Here is a 17298-nt window from a genome sequence, read left to right as displayed (position 1 = left end):
GAGAAACGTGCCGAGGCCAGACCTGTGCCAGCAGAAACTAAAACAGCACAGACAGAAAAGCGGGGCCGACGTCAGGAAAAGCAAAAGGTACACAGCTAAGTCAGATAGGGCCAGGCGTGGTGGGCACACCTGTGATCCTGGCACTCGGGAGGCTGAGGCAGGAGGATTGCCGTGAGTCTGAGGCCAGCCTGAGGTACACAGTGAGTTCCAAACCAGCCTGAACTGCACAGTGAAACAGCCTCAGGCTCTGGGATTCCTCAGGAGGCCCAGCGGGGTGCTTGCTGGGTCTGTAGCTAAGCCTGACAGGAGTGATTAACAGGGTGCTGAGTCATCCTGAGTGAGGGGCTTTCCACAAGCACGCTGCTCCAGAGCGCTGATTAAAGTACAGGTAACAGTGGCAGGAGGATGTTGCCTACCCGCGCAGCCGGCCGCGTGTCCGGTGTCCCCCGGTCCCTGTTGGCGGGCAGCGGGCTGGCAGCGGGGGTGCAACGGCGGACACGGCGCCAGCCGCTCAGCGCCGGACTTCTGAGGACCTGGACCCGGGGCAGGCGCGTCCCTCCGTCCGCGACCCCCGACGTCCCCTTGGTGCCTGGGCTGCATAGGGACCATCTCAAAACCAAAAAAAAAAAAAAAAGAAGAAGAAGAAAAGAAGCATCAAGAACCGGGGCGGGGCGCAGCAAGCGCTCGGAGTGCACGGCGGCATCGCAAGCGCGGGCGGGGCTTCGCCCGTGGTGCGGAACAAGGCTGACATCTAGTGGCTGCCCAAGTGGCTGCCACGCCATCGAAGGACAGATTGGGCCCCGGAAGGTGTGTCCGCGCTCTGCACCGGACCCCTGGGCCCTGGGCCTTTCTGTTTGCCTTTCCCTTCCTCCCCACCCGCTCCCTCCTGTTCCCTCTGTCCTTTCTCTGTCTTCAGCTCTGGGGACGGAACCCAGGGCCTTTGCACTGAGCTACCTCCCTGGCCTTTTTCCTTTCTTATTTGGACACAGAGTCCGGCTCAGCCACTAAGTTCGGCTAACCCAGGCCGTGCTCAAATCTAAAATCCTCCTGCCTCGGCCTGCCAGAAGGCCAGGGTCACAGACGTGTGCCAGCACACTCAGCTCTGCCATGGAGCTTTCTCTGGGGCCCTAGGAGGCTGTGTATGCCACACCTCACTGTGCTTTAGCACAGGCCAGCACGTTACGGTTCCCTGAGCCTGCGGGAGGCGCCGCTGCGCTGAAACCCATGCGCTGTGGCTTGCTGGGTCTCCGGGTAGGGACACAGGTGTGCACCACGCTGCCGGCAGCAGGGTGTGTGTCCCTTCCTCGAGCACGTACAAGACAGCTCTACAAATTGGTTACCCGAGTATGTTAGAGCTTGGTGTCCAAGAACTTTCACAGGTGCAAGAGTAAAACCTTTAGGTTCTACCTCAGATCTCTCCTCCCTAGAGTCCTCCCCACCCCACTGTCTCTCACTTTGGGTTCAGCCAAGAGGTGAGGGAATGTGTATGGTGTACACACCTGTAATGCCACCACTGAACCATACTCCCAGTTCTCGTCTTAATGTAAGGGACTCAGTGTGTCAGAATTACTCCTCTGTCACTGACAGGGAGGTGTCCCTTGCAGACTGAACGGTTAGCACTGGTGCCATGACGGGCAGTCTGGTTCTGTGACACTACCGTTTGGTGAGGGACGGAAACTCACGGTGGGTTTTGCCAGGCACGCCCAAGCCACATGCGGAATCATCACAGAGCACTGTATTACATAACTTGGGAAATGTTTAAATTTACTTTTTGCACTACTGGGGACTGAATCCGGGCCTCTTGCATACTAGGCAAGGACTCTACCGCTGAGCTACATCTCCAACCTTTTCAATTTTTAAAAATGTATTTATTTATTTTATTTTGAGACAGGGTCTTGCTATGTAGCCCAGGCTGGCCTCGAACTCACGGCGATCCTCCTGCCTCGCCTTCTCAAATAGCTGGGACTACAAGCATGCGCCATCACGCTGGGTTCATTCTTTTTGTCAACACGACTTACTGTGACAATTTTGTACTTATACACACGTATTTTTGCGGAGAGCTGGTTGGTAAGAGCGCAGCGGCTAGGATGCAGCAGCTAGGATGCAGCAGCGACCTCCGCAATTGGCGGGGGGGGGGGGGGGGGTCGAGGCCCCCGGCCCAGCCGCCAGGGGGCGCGCGCGGGACGGGGAGGAGGAGCTTCGCGCTTTGACTCCTAGCGCAGCCCGTCGCTGGGAGCCGCGGCGGGAAAGTCCGACTGGGACGTGTGTCTTCCAGCGCTTGCCAAGGGAGGCCGGCCGTGATGGAGGAGGAGCAGGAGGCCGAGGAGCAGGAGCGATTCTCTTCGCAGCAGGTACAAGGATAAACGGGGTACCGCCCGGGCAAGGACGGCGTCGAGTTTCTGTGCGGGGAAGCGTCGCCCTACGGTCTCAGCTGGTCTCAGCATCCCATCCCAGTGGCAGCCGCCCCGAGTGCGCATGCGCCGGCCCGGGTGCCGCGGGTGGTTCTGGGAGGCGGTTTCCCCGGCAACGCGGCTGAGCCGACCTGGGCGGCCGCAAAATGCTTTCTAGCTTTGGTAGAAGTCTTCGTTCGCCGGTTTCACTAAGAGAATGAGTGGGGTGGGTGGAATGTGGCCGCTAAAGACTAAATCTGAAATGAGAGTATAGTGAAATGCAGGAGATATGGTAGGAAACAGGCAGACTGTTGGGAGATGAGGAGCGGGGTCAGGGGAGGGGCGGAAAGGGTCTCCATAACCATCAAGGTATGATGCCTATGTAGCAGTTTCCCAGATGTAATTGTTGTGTATCGCAAACACCACTTTTAAGAAAATGGATCCGGATAGCACACTTCGTGCGCTGCCGTGCAAGAGGCGGTGGCTGTGAAATGCTGGCCCTCGGATGCTGTCACTGTCTTTTCTGTTGAGGGACGCGGGGGCGACACCGACAGCGCTGCACAGCCGGCTTCAGACTCAGGCCCCCGGCCCTGGAGCCCACGCTTAGACGTGGTTGAAACCTGGGCTCCTCTGTCTCGTTATTGCATTGAGTCCGGCTCACATGCCAGCCTTTTCTCCTTTGCAAAATCAGAACAACCAGCTCTCAGCATAGAGTCGAGTATTCCTTCGATCCTTTAACCTGCACTGGGATCACAGGTGGGTGAGTCCTGAGGTCGTCCCTGTCCGGTGAAGCGATGAAAGGCCGGACCCCGGGTGATGGCCTCAAACGGGATTCCCTAACATGCAGGCACCGAGTGCCGGGAGTTTCCTCCCTAGGAAGCCGCTGGCTTTGAGCAGCTGTCTGCCTCGCCCTGTTTCATTCGGAGAAGTTGAGACCTGCAGAGAGTTTGCAGGGACAGTGCGAGGAGCACCCACGTGCCTGTCACCTCCCTCCGACACTTAGCATTTTGCTCAGTGGGTCGCACCTTCTGTCCGTCGTGCTCCTTTAGCTTAGAGCCCCCGATATTCCACGGTGGTCCCCTTCCCAGCAGACCTAACCTGAGCTTACTAGAGCTCAGAGGCGTGCTTGCTGCAGGTGCCCTGGCTTTAGTCGAGCAGAGAGACAGACAGACAGACAGAGATCTGCACAGTCCAGATGTGATAGTTTTGTTCGAATAATTGAGAATTGGGGGCAGCTTGACGTTTCACTTGGAAATTTTAATTTCCCACTAACAAGGGGATTCTCTTACAACCTCTCAATAGATTCTCACACTCAGGAAGTTCAATATTGATAAAATCCCATTATCAAATGTATAGTCCATATTCAGATGTGGCCATTGGTCCCAAAGATTTTTTTTTTTTAAGTGCTGGTATCTTTCCTCATGGCCTCACACAGGCCACACAGCCATCCTCAGCCCTAGGGGGCAGCAGTGAGGGATTGAGAGATTAGTGGCCTAGCCTCCAGGTGGCCAGGAGGAAAGCACCTAGGAGCTTGTCATCATGCACTGGGGAGGCTGAGGCCAGAGGGTCCCTACAAGTGCAAGGCTGGCTGGAGCCACACAGCGAGACCCTGTCTAGAAAGAAAGAAGGAAAGAGGAAGGGAGGGAGGGGGGAAGGAGGAGTGCTTTGCCCTAGCCTAGGGAGCTGGGTGGGGGAGTAGAGGAGGGACAGAGGAAAAAAAACTTCCTGGAGGAAGTTAGGGTTCACGCCCTGTGCCCCCATCATACAAAAGGACCCTGGAGGTCTGGCTCCCAGGCTGATTGTTTGTGGGTCCTCCGTTTACCAAGTCCCGGGGTGTCTGAGGCAGAGGAAGCAGGGTCTGCTCGTCTCGTGTGTGCCGTCTGCCTGCCTCCATCCTGGAGGTGATGTCTCTGCCCCCCGGGTCCTGGCCCTGTGTTTCTGTGGTTGCTCCTCGTTTTGTACAGAGACAGCACCCACAGAAAGGGCGCAGCAGCTTGTCAACCCTCAGTGGAGGCCTTTGCTCAGCTTCTTGTAAGGTACTTCCCACTTTCTGGGTACTTCTCTGCATAAGTAAGAGGGAGATTTTTCAGCATCTGAAAAAGTTAGCTGGGTGTGGTGATGCAGGCTTGTAAGCTGGAAGGCTGAGGCAGGAGGACTGTAAATTTGAGCAGGATTTAAATTTGATTGTAAATTGGGCAATTTGGTGATTCATTGAGACCCTGTTTTGTTTTTTTCTTTCTCTCTTTCTTTCCTCTCCTTTTTCTTTCTTTTATTTATTTTTGGTTTTCTGAGACAGTGTTTCACTATGTAGCTCAGGCTGGCCTTGAACTCGCAGGGATCCTCCTGCCTCAGCCTCCTGAATGCTGGGATCACAGGTACATGCCCCCATGCCCAGCTGACCCTGTCTCAAAATAATAAAAGGGCTGGGGATGTAGTTCGGTGCAAAGGCCCTGGGCTCTGTATCACAAAATAAAGGATTACTCAGGACTAGGGGTGCAGCTCCTTGGTGGAACGCTTGCCTGTCATTCGCTAGGCTCTGGATCTGGTCCCCAGCACTGTACAGAAAGGAAAAGAAGTGTGGCTGCTGGGGAACTGGGAGGGCTTTGTTGTGTGACAGGGCTGCATTGTAGTCCATGCCAGCCTGGAACTCTCCACCCTCCCTCCTCAGCCTCAGCACTGGGATCGCAGGCCTGGCCCTTGTGTGTCGAGCCACTGTCCGATGTGTCACTGTGTCCTGCCAAGGGCAGGATGAGGGAGGAAGTCAGGCCGCTGCTTCATGAGTCCTCCTCCGTCCAGGGCTGGGCACAGGCCGGGGCTGGGCGGTGATGTGCCTGCTCACCCCCGAGAGCTCCTGTGACTTGATCAGTGCCCCCGAAGGCTCCCAGCCTCCAGCACAGGCTCAGTTGCAGTCTCACCCTGAAGTCTTGTGATCTCCACAGAGACTAAAGGCCGCGGTGCACTACACGGTCGGTTGTCTGTGCCAGGAAGTTGCGGCAGACAAAGAGATGCAGTTCAGCAAGCAAACCATCGCTGCGATTTCGGAGATCACCTTCCGGCAGTGCGGTAAGGAGCTGGCGCGCTGCCTCTCTAAATCCCAGAGGCCCATTTGCCTGGAGGAGTGTGGGGCGGAGCTATCATGTGTTGTACTCTTCGCGAGATGCCTGTTTTCCTTTTTTTTTTTTTTCCTCTTTTTTTTTCTTTTTTTTTTTTTCCTTTTTTTGGAGACGGTGTCTTGCTGTATAGTTCAGGCTGGCCTTGAACTCACTAGGCAGCCCAGGCTGGCCTCGAACTCTAGGTGATCCTCCTGCCTCAGCCTCCCAAGTGCTAGGATTACAGGTGTGCACCACCCTGCTCCGTTAATACTTGTTTTCTTGACTCTAAGACTTGGGTTTTGTTTTGGTTTGGTTTGGTTTTTTGAAACAGGGTCTTACTGTGCAGCTCAGCCTGGGCTTGAACTTGTAGCTATCCTCCTGTCTCAGCCTCCCCGGGGCTGGGATTATAGGTATACACCATCATGCCCACCAAGGTTTGGATATTTATGGGGAGAACTATTGGGGTTTTTCCTATTACACCAACACTGGGACATGAATATGTGTGTTTTATTTTGTATTGTGTGTTAACTGCCCCGGTGGCTGGACATTACACTCAATTTTTTATTTCAGTGCATCGCCACATCATCATACCACCCCCAGTGTACTCAGTGAACCTGTGGCATTGCTACTCTTGCTGGACTGTGGAGGAAGTTACTCTCCTCACAAGCCCTGCACCAGAATTTAAAGTTCGAGGCTGGTTCCCGGAAGCCAAGGCGGAGTCACAGTTACCGGAAAGCTTGCCTTGCACTCGGGAGCAGAGAGGCGGGAAGGGTGAGGGAGTCCTGGTGATTAACAGAGCTCGGGGCTCTTAGCAGCTGCCGGGTCTACCTGAGGAGCCTCTGCGGACCTTTGGAAAGGTTGGGTGTGCTGCATGCCTGTGATCCCAGAGCTCCGGGAGGCTGAGGCCAGAGGAACTCAAATTCAAGCCCAGCCTGGGCTGCTGAGCACAGGATGTGGTCTCAGAATCAGAAAGGGCTGGGATATCAGTAGCGCAATGTGAAGGCCTGGGTTCCATCTTCAGGACTGAAATTAAAGTTCGGTGTGTGAGTCACGGAGTCACCTGTAGAAATCAGGATTTTGCTTCCCCTCCTTCTGAAATGGGATTGAAGTAAGGGTGGCTGAAGCATATCTCCTTTCTCTCTTTCAGAAAATTTCGCCAGAGACCTTGAATTGTTCGCCAGGTGGGTAGAACCCTCAGCCTCGCTGTCAGCGCTGCTTCAGCCGTGCGGGGGTCCCACCCCGGGTCTGTGGCCGCCGCGCCTCCGTCCTCACAGCTCCTCAGGCCGCGCCATCTGCTGTGATCATGTCTGCTCAGAGCTGGCTTGTCAGCATTCGACGCTCCCTGTAGATTTTGCTGGAGCCCAAGTGCCAGGGCGCAGGTGGAAGGGGGCTGAGTGGGGCTGACTGCAGAGTGCACCCCGAGTGGCTCGCAGGTGTGGGGGCAATGGGTCAGTGACCAGCGGCTTCCTGCGCTTGGCCTGGGCCTCGCTCAGTGGGTGCCGCGTTAGCTTTTGCGGGTGATTTATGCTCAGCTCTGCAATTAGCAGCTCAGGTAATGGAGGACGGTCCCTGCAGCGGCTGGCGAGCTCGCCTGCGGCTTCTGATCGCTCTACTTTTCACCTCAGCCTGCGGGCTCTTTGTTTCTCCTGTGAATGTGGGGAATGAATTAAGGCTGCCCGATTCTCAGAGGGCAGGCGCTAAATCTCCTCGCGCGTCATCCGTCAGTGCCTGGAAAGCCCCGCACACATCAGAGGGAGAGGTGGGCGTTAGGGGACCCTGCGTTAATTCCACCTGGGCTCCCCGGCAGGACTCGGATCACCTTTACTTCCCATCTCTTGTTAGCTGTGAAAAAAGACAATGGAACATCTAAAACACTTCTGTTAAAATTCTAGGGACCAAAATGAAATAGGGGCTAGGGTAGAGCTCAGTGGCAGAAATGCATGTTTAGCATGTTGGAAGCCCGGGCTTTGATCCAGCACTGGGAAAAGAAAATGAAAGAAATTAGAAATATTTAGCAGATCTTGTGTGCTTTCATACTTTCATAAGAGGCTCATCTTTTGCTGGATACTTAGAGGAGTGGGTTGTGGGACTTCAACCGGAAGCTCCAGAGGATAGGACACCACCTTTGATTTTTTAATTTATTTTTTATTTCTTAGTATTGGGAATTGAACTCAGGGCCTTGTGATTGCCAGGCAGGCACTGTCCCGCTGAGCTATAGCTCCAGCCCCATCACCTTTTATTTTCGTTTTTTTGTTTTTTTGGTTTTGTTTTTGTTTTTCCGCGGTACCGGGAATCGCACTCATGACCTCACGCTTGCTAGGCAGGCGCTCTGCCGCTGAGCTAGAAGCCCAGCCCCTCCATCACCTTTTAAAAGGGTTTCTGAGCCGCTGCAGTGGTGCACACGTATCCTTGCAGCTCTTGGCGGGCTGAGGCAGGACGATCACCAAGAGTTCAAGGCCTGCCTAGTCTACATAGTGAGTTCAAGGCAGCCTGAACTGCACAGAGAGACCCTGTCTGCAGGGAAAAGGTAAGGTCACCCTGTGAAAGGTAGCCCTGTGCCTTTGACTCACTCCTTTGCCTTTACTTTAAGAAGTAGGTAAACAGCAGCTTGACTGTGGGACTGAGCCCGGGTCACACTGCCTGCCGTGGGCACTTAGTACTCTTCACCCCGACAGCCTATGGCCTGGGACTTGGGGTTGGGTTGCTGTGGCATTGTGTCACCTTCTGTCTCTGTCCTGGTACTGGTAGCTTGCTATTTACAGGCTTTTTTTTGTTCTGTGTGTGTGTGTGTGTGTGTGTTACTGTGGATTGAACCTAGGATTTTTGCATTAAGCTACATTCCATTTATTGATTGATTGATTGATTGATTGATAAACAGGGTCTCATTATGTAGTTCAGGTTGGTCTTGAACTCACTAAGCAGCCAATACTGGCCTTGAACTTGAAGCAGTCCTCCTGCTTCAGCCTCCCAAGTGCTGGGATTACAGGTATGTACTACCATGACAGCTATTTTTAATTTTTGAGACAGGGTTTTGCTAAATCCCTAAAACTGCCCAGGCTGGGCTCCAGTTTGTGATCCTCCTGCCTCAGCCTCTGAAAGTGCTGAGATACAGGCATGCACCTCCACACCCAGTTTTTTTGGGGGGTACTAGAACTTGAACTCAAGGCTGTGTGCCTTCTAGGCAAGCACTCTACCACTGAGCTATATCCTCAGCCCCTCCACACCCAGTTTAGAAATTCTCTCTCAAAATGGATATAATCTCCTGAGAAACAGATATTGTATGGTCAGTCTGATGAAATTATATGTGATACCTGCATATTTAGAGGGATGTAAAGAATTAAGGTGTCCAAACGAGGGACTGTAATGTCTTTGTGGCTTTATCTTTAACTCAGCAGCTATTCTCTGAGGACTAACACATGCTGAACTCTTTGCTAGTTACTAAAGATACAAGGGTCCCTCCTTATTCCTGCTTAAGAGTTCTTATTTTAGGTAGAAGTTAGTAATGGCTACCAGGCGTGGTGGTACACAGCTGTGATCCCAGCCCTTGGGAGGCTAAGGCAGGTGGATTGCTGTGAGTTTGAGGCCAGTCTGGGCTACTTAATGAGTTCAAGACCAACCTAGACTACAAATTGAGACCCTGTCTCAAAACAATAATAATAATAATAATGGCAAGAAAGGATGTAATTAGAGCAATATATTACTGAATAGAGCTTATTATCTCAAATTACCTTTCATTGCAAAGATAAGTGGCCTGGAATGAAGATTTGGGTCCAAGTTCTGAGCAAAAAGCAGACTCTAGTTTATTTATTTACTTTGATCCTTTTGAGACAGGGTCTTGTTATGCAGTTTAGGCCGGCCGTGAGCTCACTTTGTAGCATAGGCTGGTCTCAAATTCGCAACGATCCTCCTGCCTCAGCCTCCCTAGTGTTGAGATTACGGGCATGCACCACTACCCCCAGGCAGCAGCCCCTAGAGAATGTTTTTTTCCTTAATGAAAAAAAAAATTCCAAGGTAATATGGTAACAATGGTTAATACATTGCATATTATCTTTAGTTACCCAGAGTACAAGACATCAGCATTTAATTGTCCAAACAATATTAGCACAAACCTTTCTTTTCAATGAATTAAGAGAAATTAGTAGTATAACTGTCTTAACTATCTCTTATGTGTATATATATAATTTTTCCCTTCCTTCTTTTCTCCGTTTCCCCATCCCAGCTTCTCTTTCCTTTTGAAGCTTCCTCCCACTTTACAATATCTATTGTACATTTTGGATTTTATTTACTCTTCCGACTGTCACACTAGGGAGAGATGCGATGTTTCCACGAGTCTGGTTTGCTTCACTGATGAGCGTGACCTTGAGCTGCATCCGTTCACCTATAGAAGTGAGAGGCTGTTCTTCGCTGTGCCCAGGCCATGGTGGTGGCAGCGGTCGGGGGTTGCAGGGAAGTGGGTGGTAGGGGCGTCTGCGCGCCTTGGCCTGTGCCTTAGCTCAGGAGGAGCGCGGGCCGCGCTGGAAGTAACTCGTGCATCATGGGAATTCTCTGTTCCTCTAGGGACTCTGTGTAAGCAAAGGTGGCAGTGTTGTAGGACTGACTTTCTCCCCGGTAACCTTGTACCCCGACCTTCTCCCTGCTCTGTCTCACCCTTCCCTGTGACCAGGCAGGGCCCTCTGGAAGGGTTCCGCTCCTCAGACTTCAGTCCTGTGGCGGCTGGGCCCTCAGGCAGGGGGCACGGGTGGGCTCCGCTTTCTCTCGGCCTCCTCAGTATTCCATTGCTAAAGAGCCGTATACTCGGGGCTGGGGATTGAGCTCAGCGGCACAGCACCTGCCTGGTGAGCGCGAGGTCATGAGTTTGATTCCCAGTACCGGAAAAAAATAAAATTTAAACAATCAATTAATTAATTAATTAATTTAAAAAGAGCCTTAAACTCACGCGCTCCGTCTCACCGAGGCTTTATGACCTTAATCTCAGAAATCGGTCTACTTAGTGATCCTCGGGAGTTTGAACTCCGACCGTGAACTTCTCTGTTGATTCAAAACTTCAAATAATAGCCAGCATTCTGGTGACTTGTTTCTGTCCTTCCTCAGACACGCGAAAAGAAGCACGATTAACACGGAAGACGTGAAGCTCTTAGCCAGGCGGAGTAATTCACTGGTGAGAGCCCAGCCGCCTGCCCCCCTGGGTCCCATCGGAATACATTATTCCCAATTAATCACCCTGGGGAAGTCATTCCCTAGGGCACCTTGCATTAAAAACCCAAGGTGGCTGAACCACGCAGACCCGCCCATAATTTACAGCCTGTCTTTCATGATGATGGATCTTAAAAAGCCAATTTGAAATTTCCTAATCAGCGCTCTGGATTTCATAACTCGTCTGTTTTGTAGTATCTCAAAGCTTGCGGGGGCGATGTCACTCGCAGCCAGGCTCGTCCACGGTGGCCCCCAGGCGCGGGAGGGCAGCTGCAGGCTGGATGTGCACAGCAGCGCATTTCCCCTCTTTTCAAGTTCGGAGAGCGTCTTGACCAAGCCCCCATCTGCCAGAAGCAGACACGTGCCACCCAGGGGCACCGTGATCATCGCAGCTTAGTGGCAGTGTGATGACAGAACAGTGTCCCACTAGCAGTGAGGGCACCCATGGCCCTCCCTATAATGTGGTCTCCACCACGCCCGGGCCTTCTGCTTGTTTTTTCCTGGTGCTGGGACTGAGCCCCGGCCTTCACTGAGTGCACCCCCAGCCTTTTTAGTTTTGAGGCAGAGCCTTGTTAGGTTCCTAACTTGCCCTGGATGGGCCTGAATTTACAGTCATCCTGCCTCAGCCTCCCAGATGCGAATGACAGACCTGCACCACCACACCCGGCTCAAATTTCTCATCTTTGAAGTCTTGTGATTACTCAAGGAACTATCACACTAAGCGTAGTGGTTGGAGGCTTTGTGGATAGGGAGGTTGTTTTTATAGCTGATTCCTTTGTCCAGAAGATATTTTGAAGGCGCATCTAACTCAGAGAACTGTAACCCAGGCTTTTCCATCCAAATTCTTTAGGTGGGAGCGGTTGGGGAGCGGGTAGTTAGTATTTCCAGGCTTATAAAATGGTTCATGACCTCACTGAGTGTTGTTTGTCGTAGCTGAAATACATCACTGAGAAGAACGAAGAGCTCGCCCAGCTGAACCAAGAGCGAAAGGTGAAGAAGAAGAAGAAGCCGGAGGACGGGAACCAAACTTGCAGGGAGCCGGCGGAGGCCGAGGGCGGGGAAGCTGAGAGCTAGGGTCCCAGTGAGGAAGCCCCGGCAGGGAGGGCCGCCGAGGAGTGCTGTCGCTGCCCGGAGCGTGGGGGCGGGTGGAGATTCGGGAAGGAGAGGCTGGCGGCTTTTGTGCTGTGTTCTCTAAGCCTGAGCTCCAGGCGCCAGCATCTGGGATCCTGGGCACTCAGCGGGGCACCCGGAAAGGCGTGCCTCTGCGTCACGGGAGGCCAGTAGCTGAACTGGGTTGGCCAGTGGCCGTGACAGACATTTTCAAGCAAAATCCTAGTTATTTCTTCATTGTGTGAGATAATTTCCCAGGCTAAGTGACGGCCTCTCCAAGGTGAATAAAGCTGTGCTGTTTTTCACGTCCTGTCCCCCATGATCACCTGGTGACATGGTGCTGTTGGGGATGTTCGTTTTCAAAGGTGCTTTTCTTTTCTTTGTTTGGGTACCAGGAATCAAACTCATGGCCTTGGGCTTGCCAGGCAGGCGCTTGTGCCCCTGAGCTATGTCCCTGGCCCTCAAAGGTGCTTTTCTTTAGAAACATGGCCAGTGACTTTTCTCTGGCAGCTCTGTAATGAGGCTGTAGTTCTGCAGGACAGGTGTTTCTCATGGGAGGAAAACCTGGGGCTGACTGCTCCGCACCCTTCAAGGCACCATCCCGTTGCCTTGTGAGCGATGATTTTCACAAAACCCGGTTCTCCTGTCCCTGTCTCCAGGCTTTGGAGTGCTCCAGGGCCTCTCCTGGGGAGGCAGTGGGGTTACAGAAAAGGAACTGGCATTTACAGAGCCACTGTGATCTGTATAATTCCTTCTTGGCGCTTCACAACTTTATCCCCATTTTCTTGATTAGGAAACGGAGGCTCAGCACAGTTAACCATGGCCCAAGAGCACAGGCTCCTGATCAGTGCAGGCAGCGTCCACATTCAGGGGTGTGGGCTCCAGAGTAGGCAAGAGGGCATCATTTGGGGTAGAATCAAATCATCCTCGCCCCAATGTGGTCAGCTGTAGACACCCTCAGTCTGACTCACGGGGGGAGGTGCCTGGCTATGGTCAGAGTCAAGCAGTGACCTCAACCTTGATGATTTCAGGTTCTGCAAATAACGAATCACTCGCTGCCACGCATTAATGGTTACATCTGTATGTCATATCAGGGAGAGGAAAATGAATCATAGGGGCTTCCATGAGCCTGGTGTGGTGGCACACACCTGTAATCCCAGCACTTTGGGAGGCTGAGGCAGGAGGATCTAAAATTCAAGCCCAGCTTGTGCAAAGGCCCTGGGTTAATCCTCAGTACTGCTAAAAAACAAACTTCAAGCCTTCCGTCCTCGTACGTTCAGCTAGAGGTGGTGTGTAGCCACTTCACTCCTCTGTGGTGGTGGTGGCTGAGGGCGGGAGTGGGAGCGGAGGCTGGAGGAGCTGGGTTTGCATCTTGCTCTAGCAGCTCTAGGAGTCTTGTGACTCTGAAACTTACTTCATCAGTGAGTCAGTATTTAAAATAGCACCTCGTGATGGGATTGTATGACAATGAAAGGCAGCGCGTGGGGCCTCCAGCACTTCTTACAGACTCCGGCAGCTGGAACTCAGAGGGTGTGTGCTTGACGTGTCTGGCCTGCTGGGGTCCTGTCTGATGCAAGGGCTGAAGGCCCTCCGGGTGGCAGGGGCCCCTGGACTCCTAGCGATGAGAGGCTGACTTGACCCCCGGGGGCCTCTGGGTGTGCTGCGTGTGTTTACGCAGGACCTGCTTCTGGGTTAGGCCAGTGTCTGACAGCGTGCTCTTCAGGGTCCTCACTCACGGCTGCTCACACTTGATAGGGTCTAGCTGGCCCCACGCCCCCTATTCCATATGCGCTCCCGGTAGGTGTCGCTGGCTCTGGACCATCCAAGGCGATACTGCCACCCTCTAAGATGCCATCTCTGGTGACAGAGCAGAAAGGACACCGAGGGGTCACTTCTCCTTGGACTTGCTTCTGCAGATGGCTAGCTATATCAGAGACAGATGTCTGAGCCGGGCATGGTGGTCTACACCTGCAACCAGGCTACGCAGTGGGTTCAAGGCCAGCCTGAACTACACAGCAAGACCCTGTCTCAGCAACAAAAACAAGCTGGGGTTGTAGTGTCCACACCCCAAGCACCTTGTTGAAGCGTTCCCGTCCCCGGCTGCCTGCCCGCAGTGCTGAGCCCTTCTTGGCACGGTCTCACCCGCTGCAGTGCCCTCCTCTCTCACTTGTCCTGCCGCTTAGGCTGTGGAGCTCTGTCGGGGGCAAATGGCCTGGGACCTTTATGGTACGAGTTCTGTGGACCTGCCTGGCAAGCAGAATGTTTAATGGGTCCGTCGGATAAAATCTGCAAAACCTGGGCCGGGGATATAGCTCAGTGGCACAAGCACCTGCCTGGCAAGCGCAAGGTCCTGAGTTCGATTCCCGGTACCCCAAAAAAGAAATCTGCAAAACCTGCTGGGTATAGTAGTGCTTGCTTATGATCCCACCTACGTGGGAGGCTGAGGCAGGAGGATCATGAGTCCAAGGCCATTTAGTGAGACCTTGTGTGGAAGTAATATAAAATGGGGCTGAACCCAGGCTTAATCATAGGTACTGCAAATAATAATGAATAATAGTAATAACAACTTGCAAAACATACTAAGGACACGGGAAACTGGCTGAGCTGCCATGAATTTCTCATCTGCAAGAACACCTCAGAATTTTAATGTCACTTGTGGGAACATTCAGTGTGTTTGGTTGTTATTTGAGACAGTCTCACTATGTAGTTCACACTGGCCTTGAACTCCTGGTAATCCTCCTGCATCAGGCCTCAGGCCTGAGCGTGCAGCATGCAGTATAAAAACCACAGGTCATCAGGCCACGTTGGAATTTCTTACAACATTAAGTAGTGTGTTGGCACACATCCATATTCCCAGCACTTGGGAGGCTGAGGCAGAAGGATCGTCACAAGTCTGAGTCCAGGCTGCACTAGGTAGTAAGACCTTATCTCAAAAAACAAAACAAAAACAGGTGCTGGTCTCCAGCCTGGGACTATGTGAGGGTCTGGCCGCTCCAGGTCAGCGTCCTCTGGCTCTGATAGAGATAGTGTCTCGGCTCTCCCTACACCCGCTGTGGCGTCTGCTAGGCTGAGGGTACGATTGCTCGGGTGACCTTGCCCACAACCGGGCGCAGCCAGCAGCGCTGTCATTGCGCGGTCCGGGCTCACGCTGCTCCGAGTCTCTCTGGCTTCTGGCAGATTCAGTCACTTTTTTTTTTGGTGCTGGGGATCAAACCAGGGCCTCAGGCATGAGAAGCACGATCTCCACCCCAGCCCCGCAGTCATGTGGGCAAAATTATACATGGGCAAAATTTCACGTCTTCAGCTCCGCCAAGGCTAATTTTATATTCTGTTAAATCACTTGGTTTTGTTCTGATGGCTTCCTGCTTGTTGTCGGCATAATTACAAGGAAGTCGAACTTCCTCCAAGGCAAGCGCACATGGTCCAAAATAAGAGCAGATTTGCTGTAAACGCAGGAAACGACCTGAGGCTTTCAATAAGGGGGCACAGTGCGGCCCCAGAATGCTTCTGTGGGCGCTCGGCGCCTGGGCACCTGCGTCATCACTGAGGCGTGAGGAAAGGGCTCCAGGTGCTCCCCGACACGTGGACAACAACAGCCTGCGTCCTCCGAGCGCCAGCGCCAGGGCTGCCCAGGATGGGTGGCAGCCGAGCCCGAGGGACGCGGGCCTGGGCCTGCAGGACCCTGCTGCTGCTGCTGCTGCTGCTGCTGCTCTGGGGGGCCGCAGCCCCCGCCCCCGCCCTGGAAGGCGACCCCGCCAGCCTGGACAGCGTGGTGAGTACGGTCCCCTCCCAGCCACCTGCTAGCCTGCTCTCCGCTTGCGTCTGTCCTTGGCATGTGGGCATCTTGTGGATTCCCAGCGTCTGCACAGCCAGGTGTGTGTGCGCGCCTGCGCACACCATGTGCTGCGGATCATGGCCAGACCCAGCGAGGTGCTGACACAGGTCATGCTTGCAGCCCGGTGCTCGGCTCCCTTCCCTGTCTCAACCTGTAGTTTGTTAGCGGACACTGCAGTGCCCCGGTGCCTGTCTGTGCTAAGTGCTTGCTCCGGGCTGTGCTTTCGGGAGCGGCTCCTGCCCAGGACTTCCGGGGAACCTTAATTTATCTTCCCAGCCGCGTTCTGGCTGGCTCGGATGAACTGACATTACATTTTCCGTGGTGAGAATTTGTAACTTCGGGAGGTGATTTATGTGTCTTCTTTCTTTTCCGTTTTGAAAAAGTTCCAAGAAAAAGTACATCAAGTTGACCATTAAAGGTGGATTTTTCTCTGAAATTACCAGAAAAGTTTCAGACAGGCCGTTTGTCATCAGAAGCTGCCCCGGGAACGTGAATGACCGCAACTAGCGTCTGTCTGATCTGTGTCAGCGCGCGCCTCGGGGCCCAGGCGCGTGTCCGGACGGGAGCGCGCAGGGTGCACCCAGCTCCCGGCTTCCCATGCCAGGCAGGAGCCGCACGGCGGCCTGACCCCTTGTAATAAGCACGTCGGGAAAGACCCGGGGCAGAAGCAGCCGGGGCTTTTCTGAAATGATCAAATGTTTCTTTTCTCTAATTGGAGCAATTTCTTTACAGCTTTCCTGTAACTTTCTCATCCTTTGAATGGAAATGTCATTCATTGCTGGGGAAGTCTGTCTTTCTTTCTCTCTCTTTTTCTTTTTCTTTCTTTCTTTCTTTCTTTCTTTCTTTCTTTCTTTCTTTCTTTCTTTCTTTCCTCTCTCTCGTTCTCTCTTTCTCTCTTTCTTTGTCTTATCTTTTCATGCCAGCAGAGCCAGGCTACTGATTTGTCTTTCCTTTGTCATCTGCTTCTCTTTAAAAGCATGTGCAAGAGGTGGCAGAAATAAAGAAAAACAACCTCCTGACTTTCCTTGCGAGGTGGCACGCCTGGACCTCCCACTCCAGCCCTGGGGACCTCGCAGGGGGCGCCGCCGGAGAGCCGGGCAAGGGGCAGGAAGGCGCACCCCTGCAGCAGCCCCCTCGGCGAGACCAAACACGCTGCAAAAACTTCTTCTGGAAGACCTTCTCCTCCTGCAAATAATCTCCCCGCGATCTTGCCCAGGGAGAGCAGTGTGGACCCAATAAAGTGAATTCAGCAGCACCGTCTTTCTTCTCCTTGTGGCTCACTTGCAAAGTATTTTTATTTAAATTTCCATAATGGCCAGGCTTGGAGGCCCTGAACTGCGTAGTGAGACTCTGTCTCAAAAAAACAAAACAAAACAAAACAACCCACATAAATTTCAATAATGTCCAATGCCAGCAGTATTTAGGGCTGAGTAGGGGCTGGGGATCTAGCTCAGCGGCACAAGTGCCTTCCTGGCAAGTGCAAGGTCCTAAGTTCAATTCCCAGCACCAAAAAAAAAAAAAAAAAAAATAGAGCTGAGTAATTGGGAACGTAAAGATAGAACACTTTTAATAAAGATTTTGTTGTGTTTTTTTGTTTTGTTTTTTCCCGGTACCAGGAATCGAACTCATGACCTCGCGCTTGCCAGGCAGGCGCTGTGCTGCTGAACTAAATCCCCAG

General features: G+C 52.9%; 2 protein-coding genes across 3 annotated transcripts; both read left to right on the top strand.

The window, feature by feature from the left end:
• Window positions 1–2200: 2200 nt before the first annotated feature.
• Apitd1 (apoptosis-inducing, TAF9-like domain 1) lies at window positions 2201–12090 on the top strand. 2 transcript variants are annotated; one of them, XM_013504292.1, is made up of 5 exons: window positions 2201–2351; window positions 5330–5453; window positions 6630–6663; window positions 10574–10640; window positions 10991–11602. In XM_013504292.1, the coding sequence occupies exons 1-5, from the start codon at window positions 2301–2303 to the stop codon at window positions 11081–11083; spliced, it is 369 nt and encodes a 122-aa protein (XP_013359746.1). In that variant the 5' UTR covers window positions 2201–2300; the 3' UTR covers window positions 11084–11602. The 2 variants fall into 2 exon arrangements, with proteins under 2 accessions (XP_013359746.1, XP_005404074.1); XM_005404017.2 differs by lacking the exon at window positions 10991–11602 and adding an exon at window positions 11609–12090 and having other exon boundaries at window positions 2228–2351.
• A 2578-nt stretch (window positions 12091–14668) lies between these two features.
• Window positions 14669–16880, top strand: Cort (cortistatin). The gene is made up of 2 exons (XM_005404018.2): window positions 14669–15557; window positions 16597–16880. Exons 1-2 carry the CDS (start codon window positions 15420–15422, stop codon window positions 16813–16815), a joined length of 357 nt encoding a protein of 118 aa, XP_005404075.1. The 5' UTR covers window positions 14669–15419; the 3' UTR covers window positions 16816–16880.
• The last annotated feature ends 418 nt before the right edge of the window (window positions 16881–17298 follow it).

Source organism: Chinchilla lanigera, unplaced genomic scaffold (genome assembly GCF_000276665.1).
Source record: "Chinchilla lanigera isolate Chin_1 unplaced genomic scaffold, ChiLan1.0 scaffold00085, whole genome shotgun sequence".
In the NCBI taxonomy this organism is placed as follows: Eukaryota; Metazoa; Chordata; class Mammalia; order Rodentia; family Chinchillidae; genus Chinchilla; species Chinchilla lanigera.
This window is presented reverse-complemented; position numbering and strand designations above follow the sequence as displayed.

What these genes read in the sequence shown, in the direction of transcription:
- Apitd1 (XM_005404017.2), top strand. Translation starts at nt 2,301, where the DNA reads ATGGAGGAGGAGCAGGAGGCCGAGGAGCAGGAGCGATTCTCTTCGCAG. An exon ending in AGCGATTCTCTTCGCAGCAG is followed by an intron (nt 2,352 to 5,329) that starts GTACAAGGATAA and finishes TGATCTCCACAG; the next exon opens with AGACTAAAGGCCGCGGTGCA. An exon ending in GATCACCTTCCGGCAGTGCG is followed by an intron (nt 5,454 to 6,629) that starts GTAAGGAGCTGG and finishes TCTCTCTTTCAG; the next exon opens with AAAATTTCGCCAGAGACCTT.
- Cort (XM_005404018.2), top strand. Translation starts at nt 15,420, where the DNA reads ATGGGTGGCAGCCGAGCCCGAGGGACGCGGGCCTGGGCCTGCAGGACC. An exon ending in CCGCCAGCCTGGACAGCGTG is followed by an intron (nt 15,558 to 16,596) that starts GTGAGTACGGTC and finishes TCTCTTTAAAAG; the next exon opens with CATGTGCAAGAGGTGGCAGA.